The sequence below is a fragment of the Thamnophis elegans genome, chromosome 1 (assembly GCF_009769535.1).
Source record: "Thamnophis elegans isolate rThaEle1 chromosome 1, rThaEle1.pri, whole genome shotgun sequence".
Taxonomy (NCBI): domain Eukaryota; kingdom Metazoa; phylum Chordata; class Lepidosauria; order Squamata; family Colubridae; genus Thamnophis; species Thamnophis elegans.
The window spans coordinates 75,146,481-75,165,020 of NC_045541.1; the positions used below are offsets into that span (position 1 = coordinate 75,146,481).

The 18,540-nt window shown below is 38.0% G+C and overlaps 1 protein-coding gene and 1 non-coding gene across 2 annotated transcripts in view; both read right to left on the minus strand.

The window, feature by feature from the left end:
• LRP5 (LDL receptor related protein 5) overlaps positions 1–18,540 on the minus strand; it is a 133,018-nt gene that overhangs the window by 47,376 nt on the left and 67,102 nt on the right. Inside the window, exons 6-7 of the mRNA XM_032221039.1 lie at positions 12,915–13,311; positions 11,698–11,869 (exon numbers count right to left, since the gene is read on the minus strand). Of these exons, the coding sequence (XP_032076930.1) occupies positions 11,698–11,869; positions 12,915–13,311 (569 nt within the window). The remainder of the gene's footprint in view (positions 1–11,697; positions 11,870–12,914; positions 13,312–18,540) is intronic.
• On the minus strand, positions 7,834–7,922 carry TRNAY-GUA. The gene is given in 2 exon segments: positions 7,834–7,869; positions 7,886–7,922. It is a non-coding gene; the product is annotated as a tRNA-Tyr (tRNA).

Consider the following 18,540-nt stretch of genomic DNA (forward strand, 5'->3'; position numbering starts at 1 on the left):
GTGTTGGGGGAAGGTGTGATGAAAAGACTGGGGGGGAAAAAGAGGAAGTGGTTGCCGAATGCATCTCTTAAATGTAAAAGAGTTCTTCAAACTGGCATTCTCCTTATGTGTTGAACTATATAGTCATGCTTTCCCATATAGCATAGCCTTTAGAGCATTCCCCATCTTGGCACACTCAGGATGCAGCTATAAGTACCATGTTGCCTTATTTGGACAGATATCCAAGTATGCATTCCACTGTAGCAATGAAAAATGGACAGACCACCCACGCTGGAATGTGCATTTGGAGACATACACCTACATAACCCAAGGAATTCTCATATGTCTGCCAGGTCAGAAAAATGATCTCATCTAGGTCAACCTCTGGTCTTTTAACAAGAGTCTGCCAAATGGCCCTGATTCACTCACAGGCAAAGAATGGAAACAAGTATATTTATTCCTGACAGGAGATGCATTCTCTGAGAGCATGATAGCTCTGCTTTCACTGACATAGTAAATACAGAGACTTACTATGCTGATATTATCCTTCCATTTGGAATTTTTAATGTCAGAATTAGCTATCCAAAACAGCAATATTGGATGGAAGATAAAATCAGTCTTCCCTAAGCAAGTATACTCCAGACTTGCTTCTAGACTACACCATGGCATTGTTGAAATTCACTGCAGTGGTTTAAAGATTAAATATTACATTACAGAATAATATTTTACAACCTTAGCTGTGTTTAGATATTCTGAACTTTATTCAGGTGTTCTTAACGTTGGTGGATAAGTTTAATTTTATTCTTGTTCTGCAAACTTTTTTCCTCCCTCCTCCTGGCTTTAGCGTACAAACCATATGCTAGAGTACCTCTTTCCCTTTATTCTTCTGCCACGCTTCTTATTCTTAAAGGCTTGTATGTTTAATGACTCTACCATTTGTCCAGTTCTGTTTTTACTTCTTTGGAATTTTTATAGGCGGTCTTCAGAGATGGCTTTTGTTATGTCAGATGGCTTACAAAACATTGAAAAAGCAGGGGGCTCCATGATTCCCTCAAGGAGCAGGTAACTTATCCTTTGGGCTAAAATCAGGTCCATGATGCATGTCATAAAGTTATGCCCATTTCAGCAAGTTCTTATTTAGTGTTACAGACTGGAACATGATTAAAAACAGTAGTTTTGATTTGGGGAAAAAAGCCAACTCAAAGAAATTTCTTAGGACACAAGAATTCACCCATTGGTCCCCACTCTGGATAATTTTATCTGAAATTTGGAAGAGTGGTTTAATTTATAGCATTAGCTAGGACAGAGGCCTGAAGCTACCTGCAATCAACTTTCTCCCTCCCAAACAATTTGTCAAAAGCTCTTTTGCAGAAGGTGGGGTGAGGTTGTTTTTAATTTCTTAACCTGAAAACTGTCAAGAGAAAAGGTTATTGTATGCATCAACAAGCAAAACAATTTCATAAAAAGCCTGCCTCTTGTGAATTAGAATGTTTTTGCCTTCTACATCACACCAACCTCGGTTGAAAATTAGAACAAAATATTTTATTATTTTCACCCTCAGTTTGTTTTTATATCGAAGAGAAAATGTACGGACTTAGCTTTCATTTAATGACCTGAGCAATATTTGCTTTAGATGAAATGTAGCATTTCAAATGCAGATAGTATTAACTTATTTGATTTTTATCCCACCTTTGTTTTTATATACAACTCAAGGGTAGCAACATACTAATACTCCTTTCTCCTATTTCCTGCACAACAACAGCCCTGTGAGGTGGGTTGAACTCAGGGAGGGTGACTGGCCCAAAGTTACCCAGCTGGCTTTCATGCCTAAAGTATGAAAGGCATTATCAGAATCCCTCATGCTGTTCTCTGGATAGTAGAATTGTAGTATAAACCATCTACAGGGACAACAAATTGTAAAAGACTGACTTAAATGAATGTAGGATAAGATTATGAATCCATTTCTTTACATCCAGACATTCAATGTAAATGTAGAAATGTTACTAGTGTAGTAGTGTTAAGTATAAATATACTAATAGGGAGCATTCTATTACTAGCAACAATCAATACTGTAATATTTTCTATTTATAACTTGTATATGATTGATCTGCACATAGTTTATACTTAAAGGATGACATTTTAATCGGAAACTGTTGCAGAAAATGTGCAAAGTTATTTAGACAATTCTGTAAAAGAAAATAAGAATTGTATCATTTGCTAAAAAATATGTTTTACAATTGCCTGCTGGAAATTAATACTAGTAAATATTAATTTTCTATCAGCTAGTCCTGAATAGCAAATAATACAATAATAATATTGTAACACGAAAGTGCAGCTAGTTATAGCTAAGAAAGGAAATATTATTTAGCAAAATATACGATGATGATCTTTGGTAAAGAAAAATATCAATGTGTCGGAAGGAAATTCGCCAAGACCAAGTAGATATGCTGATATTACCATGAAACGAATTTAACTAAGAGGAAATTTTAAGAAAAATATCTAGCCTTCATGAACAAAACAAAACTGTGAGTAATGGAAGACAAATTTTACATCTATGGATGGGTGGACGGACAGTGTTTACAACACTCTTGTAAAATTGGAGTATTGGACAAAAGCACCCAAGATAAAGCAAGATGAAAACTGACAAAAGAGTCAATGTGTTCAATAGTTCACAATAGGCTCCCGAGGGAAAGTTAGTTAGAAAGGGAAAAGAGCAGGGCTATCTCTAGGCACAGCCAATGCAAAAGGGCAGCAGGGTGCTCTTAGGTGAAGGAAGCCTTACCATAAACAGTGACAAGCAAAACATATGGACCATCACAATGAAATCAGCATGCAGACATAACAACGACTCATCATAAAAAAGCAAAAGTACCCCTGATTAAAAAGTTGATGGCATCAACTGAAAATTAACATTGCCCCTTGCACTGTTTTCTCATGCAAATGTTCAAGCAACAAAGGAACTGGAAGGAGGGGAGAGAGAAATACAAGACTTCTATTCCAGGCATGGGAATAACAAAATTTAGGTTAAAATGTTTTCCACTCTTTTCTTTAGCAAGCTGAGTGCAAAACTTAGAATTATCTTTAAGAATTGCATCTGATTTTTTAAAAAGAAAATGGTAGGCAAAATTGAATTTAAAAAATTAATTATGGTCAGCAGTAAAAAATATGAGTCATAGAAATAATGACGCCTACAGTAGAGTACATACTATGTCTCCGTAATAAGCAACCAAAAAAATACGTAACAAAAAACTGTTCAGATTGCAATTAATCCCGCAGAAAACTTCAAAGTGGGCTTCAATTCCTGCTCTCACAACTCAGAAACAATGGTGACATGGGACAGTTTTAAAAAGTGCCTGCTCAGGCAGATGATTTATTGACCACTTTAGCTCATGTATGCCATCCAAACTATTGGAAGTATGGCAGAAACTCCCTTTTTCTCCTCGTTCTCCCCGTTTCTTTAGAAAGAACTAGAAGGGGAGGAGAAAGATGGCTGACAGCGCTTTGCATAAAAGGACAACACAGCATTTTCAGGCATTCATAATAGCCAAATCAACCAAACAAATTGCCCGAAGAACTGCAACAGTAAGCTATTGGATTTTTACGTCGGCAACTTCAGAAGTCCATTGAAGAATAAGATCTTTGATGGTGCTTTCAAAAAAACAATCACAATTCTTGTTCTGTCTCTCAGAATTTTGGGGGGAGGGGGGAAAATCACCCCTTTGCACCACTAATTTAGTCTTCTTGTCGAAGAATGAATACAAGTTAAAAAGGAACCGACGGTTGGAGGAAAGCCAAAGAAATCTTTCAGGAGCAAAATGCAGAAAGAATGGTGTTTGTTCTGCATTCAAATTTCACATGCAATTCTACAGATGAGATGATATATCTTGCTACGGGTCCAAGAATACACCTTTGTTAGAGAAAATGCTGCTCTACCTAGAACTGCAAGGATAAGAATTATCCTTGCACTTGCCAAGTTTTCTTTCAAAAGTCAGCCTTCATCAGGAAAGAGGGAGTCTTTGCAGGAACCTCAAAATGGAGAATTAGGCAGCTACTGGCTTTCTATTTATAGTCATCCAGGCAGTGAATAGTTTCATTCCAAATGCCACAAGGCAGACATGCAACCTTTCATTCTGGGGACCTGATTTGTGTTTCATTTCATGAAGTCAAGGACTAGAAAAGACAAAAAGAATTTCTAACAAGTGTGCAACAAAAAGTTTGGCAGGGAACAGCAGCCCAGCTTCTTTATTAGCGCTACCAGATTCTCAGACATTGGCATTAAGGGGTTGGATAGGGGAACTTTAAAAAACCCTTTCCCACAGACTTTTACTTTTTTTTTTCTGGGGAAAAAAGGCAAATCTACATGGTCTATTCCTCTCCCCCCCCCCCCAACCCTCATTAACCGTGAATGTTACTGCCCTGAAGTTTAAGCAAACCTGGGGGCATGTGCCTGGCGGGAAAGACTTGGAAAAGGAATGAAGGGGTGCAAGCATTTCAATTAGTTGCTTTTGAAGGATCCTTCTGAATGAGACAGAACACGCTTGTCAAATGCAAGTTCAAGTGAAAGCCATTTCTACCAATGAAGGGCTCTGATAGCTGTGGGGATTCTGCTAAACCCTCTTTGACCCCCTTATGTCTTTATTGCTCACAAAAAAAGGAGGCAAGGGTCACCCATAGTTTAAAATAAGTTAGCATGCTTTCCCACAGGATGACTCTAGTCAATCAATGCTAGGAATAACCCTTCCCTTTTTTGAGTGACAGATGTCTCCTGACATTAATATAAAAAGCTAAACACACCCTTTAATATAGCTGATAGTTGCTGAATATCAATTGAACAAGCCTAAATATTTCTCTTAAGTTAATGTTAAGTGAGCACACCCACCTTCTAATCAGTTCTTTTTTCCCAAATGAGTTCAGACAATGTGACACTGAAGCTATCAAGGCCATCTACAATCCAGAGAGTATCCACTATATAATTGCTTACATGCAATGGCTAAGAGCATATCCTGAAGACATTTTTTTTAACCACATGCACACTGAGCATGAAGAAAATGAAATTAAACAGAGCAACTCAAAACCATTGAGGTAAATTTCCCCAGTTATTTAAAATGAAAGGGATCAAAACATGAAAAATTATTCACTGGTAACCACAGTGAGGAAAATGTTTCTTATATTTTCACTTGAAGTTGCTCTTGAAGTACGGGGTTTGGAGAAAAGAAAAACAATTCAGTATCATTTAATCTCACAACACTACACATAATATCTAAATTGTGTAAAAATAGCACAGGAATAGCATTTAGGCTTACACACCACCTTCAACAATCTGGGTCCTCATTTTACCGATCTTGGAAGAACAGAAGGCTGAGTCAATCTCGAGACGGTGAGAATTGAACTCCAGGTAGTGCCTGCAATACTGTATTTAATCACTGTGTCACAGTGGTGGGTTCTGGATCCTGTTGCAACTGGTACGGTGCAACGGAGGCCTGGCGTCCCCCACATGCACGCATGCAGCATGTGTGCACACACACACATTCAGCCTTACCACCACGACACTCCAGCTGCTCAGCAGAGCATTGCGCAGGCGCCATATGCTCCATGCATCAAATGCAGGTAAGGAGCTCGGGCGGGTGGGTGGGCCCTCCAAAGCACCGTAACGGAACATTACCCGGTGCTCCCGGCAGGCACCAGTACGCCCATACCGAGGTGTACCGCCTGCAACCCACCACTGCTGTGCCGCCAGGGCTCTTAAAAACCCAAATGAATCACTTGTTATATATTCTAAACTAGAAGGAATGATATATATTCCACCTGGAAGTGGACAATGCTCTGTAAAAAAAAAAAAAAGCTGAGTATGAAGACAAACACTCATGCCTTCGTCACCTCAAGGCTTGATTACTGCAATGCACTCTACATGGGGCTGCCCTTGAAGAATGTTCGGAGACTACAGTTGGTCCAGAATGCAGCCGCGCGAGCGATATCGGGTGTACCTCGGTACACCCATGTTACACCTATCCTCCGCGAGCTGCACTGGCTCCCTATTGGTCTCCAGACACGCTACAAGGTGCTGGTGATTACCTTTAAAGCCCTACATGGCCTTGGACCTGGATATCTGAGAGACCGCCTCCTGCTACATACCTCCCAACGGCCGATAAGAACTCACAGGCTAGGCCTCCTCCGAGTGCTGTCGACCGGATAATGCTGGCTGGCGATCCCTCAGGGGAGAGCCTTTTCTGTAGCTGCTCCGGCTTTGTGGAACGATCTCCCCGCAGAGATCCGGACCCTTCCCACTCTCACGGCCTTCCAAAAAGCCACCTAAACCTGGCTGTTCCGGCAGGTCTGGGGCTGTTGATCTATGAATTAGGTCCAGCCCCTAGCTAAGCTGAATGTATGTTGTGTTTTTTAAACTGTTTTCATTTCTCCCCTATTTGTTATTTTATTTTATCTCGTATTTGTAAGCCGCACAGAGTCCTATGGGATTCGGCGGCATATAAGCTTATTAAATTATGAATTATTACGAAACAGAATTCTATCAGATTTCAGAACCTAAATATGCCTAAAGAACACAGGTAATGTGGGCAGTTATACCTGTAGATGTTAGCAAATTTTCAAAGTAAAGCTAGATAACCAACAGAGTAGAATTAATCTGAAAATAGTGCTTTGCATAAACATACATTAGTCCTGAAAAGATTCAAATCAATTTTTTCACATGCTGCTTCAACTTTCAAACATTCTGTTTCTTATTATAGTACATTTGTATATATTCTACATATTTCAAAACATCCACAATGAAGGAAACAATGCTTAGGTCCTTTTCTAAATTAATGGAAAATGCACCCCTCTCCAAGACTGAGAAAGCTATGATGATATCAAAATTAGATGTGCATCAATATCATTGCACAAATGAGATGATGTATTTGGGACATAACACCTGGCACAAGAATGTAAACTGTATGATTTGCAGAGTGCGTGAGCTATCATTTGTCTCTTCCTCACTCTGATGATGTATAGAATTATGCCAGTTCCCTGATTGGTATAGCAATTCACATTATAGCATTCCAAGTGGACATCTCTCTAGCATCTGACTGAATCCATTGAACCTGCCACTTCACTGGATAATTGGTTCCTCATCAGGTTCTTTCTGTTATCAACCATTTGCTAAAATTCAATTGAAAACGGACTTCCCATAACGTAAATCCACTATTCCATGTCCTGCACTCTACAATAAAGGAGAGCAGATCTTGACATTAGGATCTTCATAGAATTCCTTTCTCTTCATAGGATCTTCCTTCCTGGTCTTCTAATTGACCTTACCATTTTATTCTGCACCTCTTCTCATTTTTTCCAAACGGATGCCCAAAAGTGAACAGAACATTTGAGATGGAGTTGAATAAAGCAGGATGGGGTGGAACAATTATTTACTTTAAGTTTACAACCAACAACTAAGAATTATTTCAGAAATCTCATTACCAAACCACTTTGTCCACCAAACCTATAACTAAACACCAGAGTTTTGTTAAGTGTTTTTAACTTTAAAAAGTTGCATTTACTTATTAAACTGTCTTATGTTCAATTTACAATCTAACAAAATACCCAGTAGTTCCCTCTATTACTGCCAAGTCAAGTCTCGCTAAACTATACTGAGACTTTCTTTTTTTTCTTTTAAGATGTAGGATCTTACATTTATTCCTGCTGGCTTTCATGGCTAAAGCAAGACTAGAACTCATGGATCTCCCTCTTTCTAGCCCGGTGCCTTAAACTCTAGACTAAACTGTCTCTTAAAGCACGAATCATAATTTGCTTCTCTCAAAGGATGAATGGCAACTTTAGAAATGATAACAAAGGGGAGAATAAAAAGCCTCCTTCGAGCCGGAATCGAACCAGCGACCTAAGGATTTCAGTACAAGCAATTCTACAGTCCTCCGCTCTACCAGCTGAGCTATCGAAGGGATGCTTTTTCTTCCTCCTCCAAATTCTCTTTCTCTTCTAAAGAATTAGCCACGTCTCCTAGTTTTGTATTATCTCCTCAATCTTTCCGTCCAGGCCATTAATAAGAATCTTGAACAGCAAAGGGCCAAGACAGAACCCCCTGTGGCAGTCCACTTAGCTCTGTTCTCCAAACTGATATTGAGGCATTCAGAAGTATGCTGTATAATCTAGCTCATATTTTACAATTTTATTAATCTACGTATGATGGGAGACTATCAAATTCATTGCTGAGATTATGTCTGTGGAATTTCCCTGATCTATTAAGATGGTAATTCTGTCAAAAATAGAGATAAGGTTGACCTAGCATGACTTATTCATAATAAAAGCCATATTGGCTCTTGTAAGTGTGATATTCTTAACTAACTTGATCACAAATATATTGTTCAATAATCTCCCCCAAGATACTCAAAATTTCCCAGATCTCTATTCTTCTTTTCTGGATTAGAACAACATTTATCTTCTCGTAGTCTTCCAAGACACACAAAATTAACTATAACCAGATTATAGTTAGTTCTGATAATTTTTTTCAATACTCTGATTGTAAATCTTGAATTCATGTTAACAGTCTTTGTGCAGTGGTCTCTCTGTAATTCCTTAAATTTTAATATATTTCCTCTTAATAAGCTTACTTTTCAAGATAATAAAAAAATAAGATGTGTTCTAATTGCACCGGTCGCCATCTTTATGCACGAAAAATGTATTTTTTACTCCCATGGGCACAGGGTGAGTTTTCCTTCCTGTTCTTCTCCAGTTCCATGCCACTGCCCTTCCTCCCCCGCCCCCCAACTGCTCAATCCAAAGCATGTTGAAAGATCAAAAGATTCAGCACAATAATCACTAAGGAAAGGGTTTTGGTGAAATATATGTATGCATTACCAAAGCGTCAGTCACATTAAGTGGAAGGTCAGTTCTAAATATTTTTATGGTAATGTTTCTATGTAATATGGTCCAAATGTATAGGAAATGACAAAAAGCCAACATTCTATTTCAATCAGAAGAAGAAGAAAATCAGAAGAATTTCAGACTTGTGTGGAAACTGTATTGTTGCAAGCCACAGCAGTCCTTTAATTGGTTCCCTGAAAGTCAGGCTACTCAGTACTATTCAGGATGATCAACGTCCATTTGTCCTTTGACTGTGGGAAGGCAACTGCTTTACTTCTGACATAGCCTCCTGATGGGTCAAAGGTCAGTTACCCTATTCAAGGCTCCCAACCGTCTCTTCCTCCCTGCCCCATTTTTTAAAAATAAAAATGCAGGATAAAGAATATGCCACTGACTTTAAGTATAAAACAGCTACTTTTTCAGCAATTCTTTTTAAAAGCTCAGGAAATAGGAGTTGATTTACTTATGTAAGGAAAGAGCAAATTATTTACAGATCCAAAAGAAATATTTCAACAAGTTAAAAATACCATATAATGCGTATTTAGAATATCAAATCAAAGAAGCCACTCACACAGTCACTTTCCTTACTAGTACTGTTGCAGCCTCAAATAAATTTAGTTTTGGGAACTAAAGGCAAGAGATGGGAGGGTGAATTTGTCAAGTTTTGAGTAAGATTTTGATCAGGTTTTGTTTTCCAAAATGTAATAAGACACAAAAAATATAATTAAAATTTGAGAAATAAATATTAACATGCATTCTAACATTCTGAACTGTTTTGTATTTTACATATGTAAAAGTAACCATGCCAGAAGACCCTTCTATCTTTTACAAGGTTGAAATAAATTCTTCAAACCTGAGCTGGAGATTAAAACCATTTTAAATATCATATGCAGAAATTACCTAGAATCAAAACTATTTCCCCGTAAAAGTCATTACTTTGAAAGCCTGTTCTGAAATACAACAAAGACTTTGTTTCTTCAATATTCATCAAATAACTATAGGGAGAAAAAGTAGGAAGAATCAGGTTGTCAGAAGGATCAATGGGTTTTGTTGGGTTTGCAGATAGAGGTGAAGGGCCTGACACTAGTGACCCTTGTTATGTCTCACAGACACTGTTTTATCACTGCACAATACTTTAGAGAATGTCTGGGTGCAAATTCTGAATGTATTCTGAAAAAAATAATCACAAAACTTCGGAGGGGGGGGAAGAAGTGGTGATTCTATAGGCTACATTTTATCTTTTAACTATGTTGTTTAACAGCAATTTAAATTAGGGAAACACTTCTAAAAATAGACAAATAGGTCAACATTTTTTAATTGTACAATTATACACAGTCATTAAGCAAATGTTGACAAGAACCCACAAAACTGGTTTTGAAATTAGGCAATTTTGCAGGAAGATGTCAGAGTCTCTCTGCTTTTCCTTCAGCTGGAACCTTGTAAGCCACGTTAATTTGTTCTTGGAATGTACTGCTTTCTGGCGGGATCTTAAATTTTCTTCAATTTACTTTTTGCGTCATTCACTTCAAATCAGCTGCACCTCCTGAATCCAAGATACTTTCCCCATATATCTCTCTAAAATCTGCTACATTTTTTTGCTCTCTCTCCTCTCTCTCCCACCTTTCAAACATGCTGCCAAACCAAGTTAGGAAAAAAAACTTTTAAGAGCTGGGAACAATGTTACCACAGGGTGCCAAATTTGCAGTGAAAGCCCCAAAGGCTGTTGTCACGCAACGTTTGACAAGGCTCGCCAAATGGTTTCTTTAGGATATAAACGGCTTGTGAAGTGACTGAGGCCTTTGTATCTACAGCTGAATGCTGCAGATGGGAACGTTTCTGGCAAGAATGAATAACTGCTGTTTCTGCCATGTGAAGTTTTACACACATAATTAAGGAACGCACTTCTATGTATCTAGCAGTATTTTCCTGCTTGGGAGCGGGGCTGGGTAGATTTCTCCCCCTCAAGGGAACAAAAAGGTTGATTTTCTGAAACAACGGACAGCTAAAAATGCAACATGCAATTAATTGAAGTACATTATTATACAACCTATTATAGATTCTTCTACATTTTTGCCAAGGAAATAACACAGTGCTTAAGAAGTATAGTTGGTAAGTCAGAGCACAGAGCAAATGGCCAACTTCAGCATTCCCACCACAGATCTTGCCTGGTTTGTTTGAATTTGGATTTTTATTCTGTCAACACATCCTAAAGTTTCTGGTGCATTTTAAAAAGTATTCTGCCTTAGAAGTCACACTGTAGTAACTGCACAAAGAAATATGTCCTTTCAGTATCTTATGCTCAAGATTACTACTCCCAACCTGAAGACTTGCATCATATCATTTGCTTGATTTTGTTACTTTTATTGTATAAAGTCAACAAGCCTTGAACATAACACAAAATACTTCCAGCGGGATGCATAAATTACCCACACAGAATTAAGCTGCAATACAATTCCTCTTCTGGGAATTCTGAAGAATAATATTATTTGTTTTAAATAGTTTTCTCCATGTTTGTCATTTGATAATGAATTCCAGACCTAACTTTCAATAAATTGACTTATTTTAATAGTCCAGCTCTAATAGTCCAGCTCTAATATTTCTCTACTTCTTGGCCCCTGACAGTGCAGCTCTGTATTTGCCTGGACTAAAGGCACCATTCGTTCTCAGTTGAGCCAGGACAGGCTGGGTCCTTTTAAAGTGAAATACAAATTCTTATGCTGGGGTTGGAGCTTTTTTCCTCCCAAACTTTCAGAAATGATCTCTAGTAATGCAATGTTTCCAAAAAAACAGGAAAACAAATCAAGATGTTTTCTCTGGAACTGAACCGCAGTTTTCTGGAAATATCTCACTTACCTCAATTTTGTCAGTTTTTGCATCTCCCCAATAAAGTTTGCTTTCCTCAAGATCCAATGCCAAACCATTAGGCCATCCTAGAGAAGTATTCACCAGCACTTTCCTCTCAGACCCATCAAGATAAGCAGACTCAATCTTTGGGTTTTCGCCCCAGTCTGTCCAATACATATAACTTTTGTGGAAGGAGAAGAACAGCAAAGTTATTCTCATGCACAAGAATTCTATCAAAGACATTATTGCTTTTTTAAGGCGTGCTTTTCAGCAAGATGCTTTTCCATGAACTGGCAGTAAAGAGAAAGATTCATTCAAAGATTTCAAGTTTGTGGGATCTACAGAAGGATAATAATATTATAAGGAAAAACACTTTAAAAGGGGAAGGAAATTTTTTACTTAAAATTCACGGATTTTGCTATCTAGAATAAATAGGCTGATGGTTGTGTATTCCAAATTTACTAAATACTAATAAAGAACATGCATTTAAGAAAACATAGTCTGTTACACTGCCACTAGAACATGGTATGGCGAAACATAATATTTTTAAAGTACAAGTGGTCCTTGACTTATAACTGTTCATTTAACAAAGGTTCTAAGTCACAATAGCCTTGGAAAAAGTGACTTATGACCTATGCTCGCTCTTACGACCATCACACCACCCCTACAGTTACATGGTTGCAATTTGGGTTCTTGGCAACTGGGTTCTGGATCATTTTTGGATGATTTCCGGGGGGGGGGGGGAATGATCATTAGGGATGCTGGATTTGCTTAATAATCATATGATTTGTTGAACAACTGCACTGATTTGCTTAACAACCATTGTAAAAAAATTGCTATAAAATTGGATCTGACTTATGACTGCAACAATTTACAATGGAAATTTCAATCTCAATTGTGGTTGTTAAGTTAAGCAATGGTACTTAGACTTATATACTGCTTCAGTGCTATGCTGACTTTTATAAGACGTTTAGTGTCAGCCTATTGCCCCCAACAATCTGGCTTCTCATTTTACTGACCTTGGAAGGATGGAAGGCTGAATTTATCTTGGGCCAGTGAGAATCAAACTGCTGACAGTAAGCAGAATTAGCCTGTAATACTGCATTCGAACCACTGCGCCCCCACGGCTCTACAAGGACAACCTGTAACATGTTCCATTGCATAGAAATGCAAAGGCAGAGCAACTACCATTGTTTTAAGACTGAACAAATATTTGCAAGACTTACCCCATCACAGGATTGAGCACTATTGCTCTAGGTTCATCTAAGTTTTCTGAAATAAGGATCTTTCTCGAGGTCCCATTCAATCGTGTAACTTCAATCCGATCTGTACCAGTATCAGTCCAATACAAATTCCTACCCACCCAATCTACTGCAATGCCATCAGGATGATTTATCTCTGTTGTTACTAGAGTCTGGGCTCCAGATCCGTCAAGAAATGCCCGGCGAATAGCTCTGACATCATCATCTGTCCAATATATGTAGCCCTCAACAGGGTCATAGTCAATTGCAATAGCATGCCTAATGTTGTCTATTTGCAGAATAACATCTGTGAAGTCCGGCATGTCCAGGGAAATTCTTCGTAGATCCGTTCTTCTAGCCAGCAAGAGGACTTCCTCAGCACCTAAGAAAAAAGTAGTGATCAGTAAAGAACCAGTAAACAGTTCTTTCCTTGTGCCACAGTTAAATTGTTGCTTACAAAACTCAATTTCTAGTTTTCCAATTAACTTTACATTACGATATGTATGGACTGCATAGAAAAAGGCAATCTGATTGTGAAGGAAGATTACAAGTTTTTCTCCAATGGCAATAATGTTTTAGGAAGAACGTGGACAAAAGAAAGTTCTGCTTTTATTGGTACAACTAAAAATATACATTTCCCAAGTACAACTCCTATATGAAGACACTTACAATGTATTCAGAGTTGACACTTCTGTCATGAGAGATCATGATTCCTGATCTTGCAGTTCACAGGAATAGTCATACCAATTGCAATGCCTCTCCAATTATGGAAGATGCACCAGGCAAAGGCAGCACTTGTATTTATATGTCCAAAAAGCAAGACAGGACTGGGTAAGATAATGAAAAAGATGAACTGGAAAACAGAGGTATGCATACAGAACTGCTTGAGGAGCCCATCTGTTTCTGGAATTGGAATGTAAGGGGCAGCAGATACTTCTGGCATAGTCATCCAGGGTATGAATTAACACACAGTAGACATGCCTCTTATTGAGGTTATGAAGTATAAGGATGAAAAGCCATTAATTCACATTTTGCAGTCTACCTATAGTCAAACACCAAAATAACACTGAGTCATCAAATTCTTTAAAAATACTATACGCATTGTCCTAAAGGCGGTGTTCTCTGAACATGATGCAAACCTCTAATGCTTTCAGTGCCTGTTTCTTGCATTATATTTCTTTTTCTAACTAAATCCTAAATAGTAGCCATAAGACAGAAACTTCTAATATGTTTATGAGGCTGAACAGAACTGTGCATATTTCATTGTAGATTTGTATAAAAGCACTGATAGCAGCCACTGTAATTCTAGTATTCTCTTTAAAATTGATTTTTTAACATCATCTATGAAGATGACATCTTTAATGACCCACTAACCATGGCCAAACTCTCAGAGGATAGGAAATAGCTATTAGAAAAACTAAGCTTAAAATGTTGAATAAAGTTGCACACTATTGCTAAAACTAGGATCAAAGCCCAATTTCAGTCTAGATCCCTACTTGCAGTTGATTATTCAGGCTAATTGGCTATGTATCTGAATTTTCTTCACATCCCACTTTCCCCCCCATTTTTGACAACCTAGAACAGTGATGGCTAACCTTTTTAGGCACCGTGCCCAAAGTGCGCGCCCCACCCAACTTCAAAGCTTGGGCGCATGCACGCATGTGCCCTGCACATGCATGGCAGAAACCCAAAGACCAGCTGGCTGGTGAGAGGCGTGTGTACAGGCATGGCAGAGACCTGAAACAGAGCTAGGGCGATGGCGTGTGTGCCCACAGAGAGGGCTCTGCGTGCCACCACTGGCATATGTGCCACAGGTTCGCCACCACTGACCTAGACCTAGAATATTGGAGGACTCATATAAGTTTAATGACATCTGAATTGTACTAAATATTCTACTGTTGAGACAAATTAAACAGTACCATTTTAAACAGTGGGATCTATAGCTGCTATATGGTGTAGTTGAATACGTGAAGATTGTTCATTAAAATAATAAAGATGCATAGAAAAAAATGTTTCAAGAAAAAGTTTTAAAATGTTTGCCTTCCTTTGCTAGTACTGGGCATGAATATTCACAGTGAAAGGATTTTTATGAACCTGAGGGAGAATATTCCTGCTATATGAGAAAAGCACCTTCATAAAGCATTTCCAGAACCTGCTCTTCAAAGTGTCAGAGTACTGTGCCCTCTCAAAAGCTAGGTCTGGTTCCGACATCTTTAAACCTTTCATGTCTGGTTTTACTTGCCCCCTTTACTCCTTCCAGGTAGGTTCCAGACAACATCCTCTTTAAATGCACAAGAAAAGTATTACCTACATCTTGGTCAATTCTCTTTTTTCCAAACACCACTTTCAGAACATCCTGTCCTTTTCTTTCAGTATTCTTTGTAGGCATAAGAGCCGAGGTGGCGCAGTGGTTAAATGCAGCACTGCAGGCTACTTCAGCTGACTGCAGTTCGGCTGTTCAAATCTCACTGGCTCAAGGTTGACTCAGCCTTCCATCCTCCCGAGGTGGGTAAAATGAGGACCCGGATTGTTGGGGGCAATAGGCTGACTCTGTAAACCGCTTAGAGAGGGCTGAAAGCCCTATGAAGCGGTATATAAGTCTAACTGCTATAAACCTGTTTCTTGACATTTGCTTTTCTTGCATTAGTATGCATACTTAATATTTCATTATTTGGTTATGCTTTGTTAAATTATTTATACAGTAGATCAGTGGTTCTCAACCTGTGGTCCACAAACCACTAGGGGGGAGGCATAATGTCATCACAGGGATTCTGTAAACGATTGAAACAAATGTTATGATTTAAATCTTTAGTTAAGTCTTGGGTCTCTGTGGCCATGATCCATGGTCATGAAAGATATTTAAAGAGAGTCCGTGGTGAAGAAAAAGTTGAGGACTGCTGGTCTAGATCATAGGAAAGGACTGGCCTGAATTAATTCTTCAAGGTGCAACTTATTTAGTCATTGTTCCTGAAGTTAATATCAGATTAATACTTAATCAGCAACAATTGTGATCTTAGCTGCTCTTTTTCCTACCCTCATGGCTCTTAACTGGTTGCCAGAAAGCTGCTCTGTTGGATTATGGCTGTCCTTATTATGACAGATAATATATTTCAGGGCACATGGACAATTTCCACATTTGAATGTTTCTGAAGCCATTGCAAGCAAGAATTGCCTCTGCCTCTCTCTTCCTGCCTAGTTCAAGCTTGCTTGCTCCCTGTTCTGTCATTTTTCTACTCAGAGGTGAGCTTTTTATCTATCTGCAAGATTTCGACTGGTGTAGGTAAGTCTCCAAATTATGTCATTGTTTTTCATGGGTAGATCAAACATCAGCCCATAACTCCATATTTATAAAAGAAATGAAGAATGAATTTTAGTCTGAATCCAATGTTCTGCTTTATGCTGCACTACGTAACTTTTTACCAAGACAGTGTCTTCTGCTATAGCTTCATAAGCACTTTTATATATAGTTAATAGTTTATTAAGGATAGTTGCATGTAGCATTTCAATTTCAGTTTCATACTGATAGTTGTAAAAAGATTGCAAACAGGATTATCAACATGGTACTTGTCTGCAGCATCTTGAAGGCATGTCTTTTCCTGGGATTACCTGCCAAATTGTTTCCTAGGAAAGGGTACAGCTATATTACAACATTTTTATAGCTACATTACAACAATTTTACTAAACACTACAATTAAAAGAAAGAACTAATACAAAGTAAAAATAAATAAAAGAATAATAGAAAGCACAGAAAGGGGAAAATAGGAGGGAAAAATAATATAGCAGAGAGAAAGAAAAGAAATATATAAAGAAATGACTTTACCCTTTCTTAGCAATGAATATAAATATTTTAGTAACATATCACCTTCTCCTAAAATATAACAAATTATCTCTTCTTCCTATATCTTACCCATAAACAAATTTTTAAAATCTTGTCATTGGATGTGGGGGTTGGCAAAAGTTTATTTAGGACTTCTATAAAATCTATCTATTTTAACCTTGGTCAAATAAACCAACTTTATACTAACTACTTTTAACAATTTTGATTTTTATTTCCATCAAATAGTGTCCTAGAAATAGATTTCTTTTCATTTTCATTGTCCTTTCCCATAAAAATCCTTCAAAATTTTAGCAAGACTCTTTTGTAAATCTAGTATAGGAAAGTTGCCCAGGTAACACTTTTACATTATTATTTCTTTTAATTATTAAGACATCAGGATGTTTTATTTCTATATCCAGTATAGCATTTTCCCCATGTCATTCTTCTAGTCTGTTATTTTTAAATCCACTTTCAAATCAGGTGGAATGTGATTGGGCACAAGTGATGGTTAGTGACTCTTTGCAGGAGAGGATAATACCACCCTCCCCAAAGTAGTGGTGAGTCCCTTCTCAAGGAGCGATCTTTGTATCCAACAGTATTGGGCAACTTTTACTCTGTTTCTAATGTTCCCTTTTAAAAGAAGGATGTTGAGAGGATTCCTGATGCACAGCTACAAAGGCCCTTGGATGAAGCAGATTATTTGGATTCTTTTCAGTCTAGGTTCAGGCTGGGGTATAACACTGAGACAGCACTGGCCACACTTCTTTTTTTTTTTTAACAGAACTTTTTTATTTTTCTTTAAAAAAAACACAAATATGTCATCATTTGTCAATCATTAAGACATTGAAGTACAATTTTTTTTTGATGTGTGTACCCCTCCCTCCCTCCACCCCCCACCCCCCCTCCTCCTTCCCCCCCCCGACTTCCCAGAACCCGTACACGGTATGGATTTTTAACTAACACAGTCTAAAATCTATTGAGAAAAAAGAAATAAAGAAATTAATGACATTCTAGATTGACCTTAGCTTCTTCTTACTGAACTGACTTTTAACAGTTTAAATCATTTCTGATCTTAAGCATAGGCTAACTGGAATTTCTTAGTCCCGTATTTATTTTGTATATAGTCAATCCATTTTTTCCAGTCTCGTTTATATCTCTCATTTGAATGATCTTTGAGATATGCCGATATTTTAGCCATTTCAGCTAAGTTTGTTACTTTCAATGTCCATTCTTGAATTGTAGGCAAGTCTTCCTTCTTCCAATATTGCGCCACCAACAGTCTTGCTGCAGTTATCAGGTGCAGAATCAAATTGGTCTCTACCACTGTAAAGTCAGTACATATACCTAGTAAAAATAACTGAGGACTAAACTTTATCCTTCTTTTAAAAACATTTTGCATGACCCACCATATTTTTATCCAAAATGCCTTAACCTTTTGGCAGGTCACCTTTGCTTATCAAATGTAAATATGATGCCAAATGGTGCATCCCATCTATACTGTATCTGACGATTTCTGAGTTCTTCGACCAAAAAAGCGTAGTCTCTCCTGGCTCTTAACATTTGAGGTGGTATCTCTTTCAAAACAACCAGATCTTGACCGCCAATTTGAAGCTTAGTGTTATAAGATGCTTGCAGTACCATATTTCTAAACTCTCTTGTAGTAAAATATATAACGATGTCTCGAGGAAGCTGTTTCTGCTTTGCCAGCCAGGAGTTAACGCGGTAAGCTTTGTCAATGTGCCAGTCTTGATTGGTCCCTGGTCTTCCCATCAGGCGGTCAAAAGCTTCCGATAG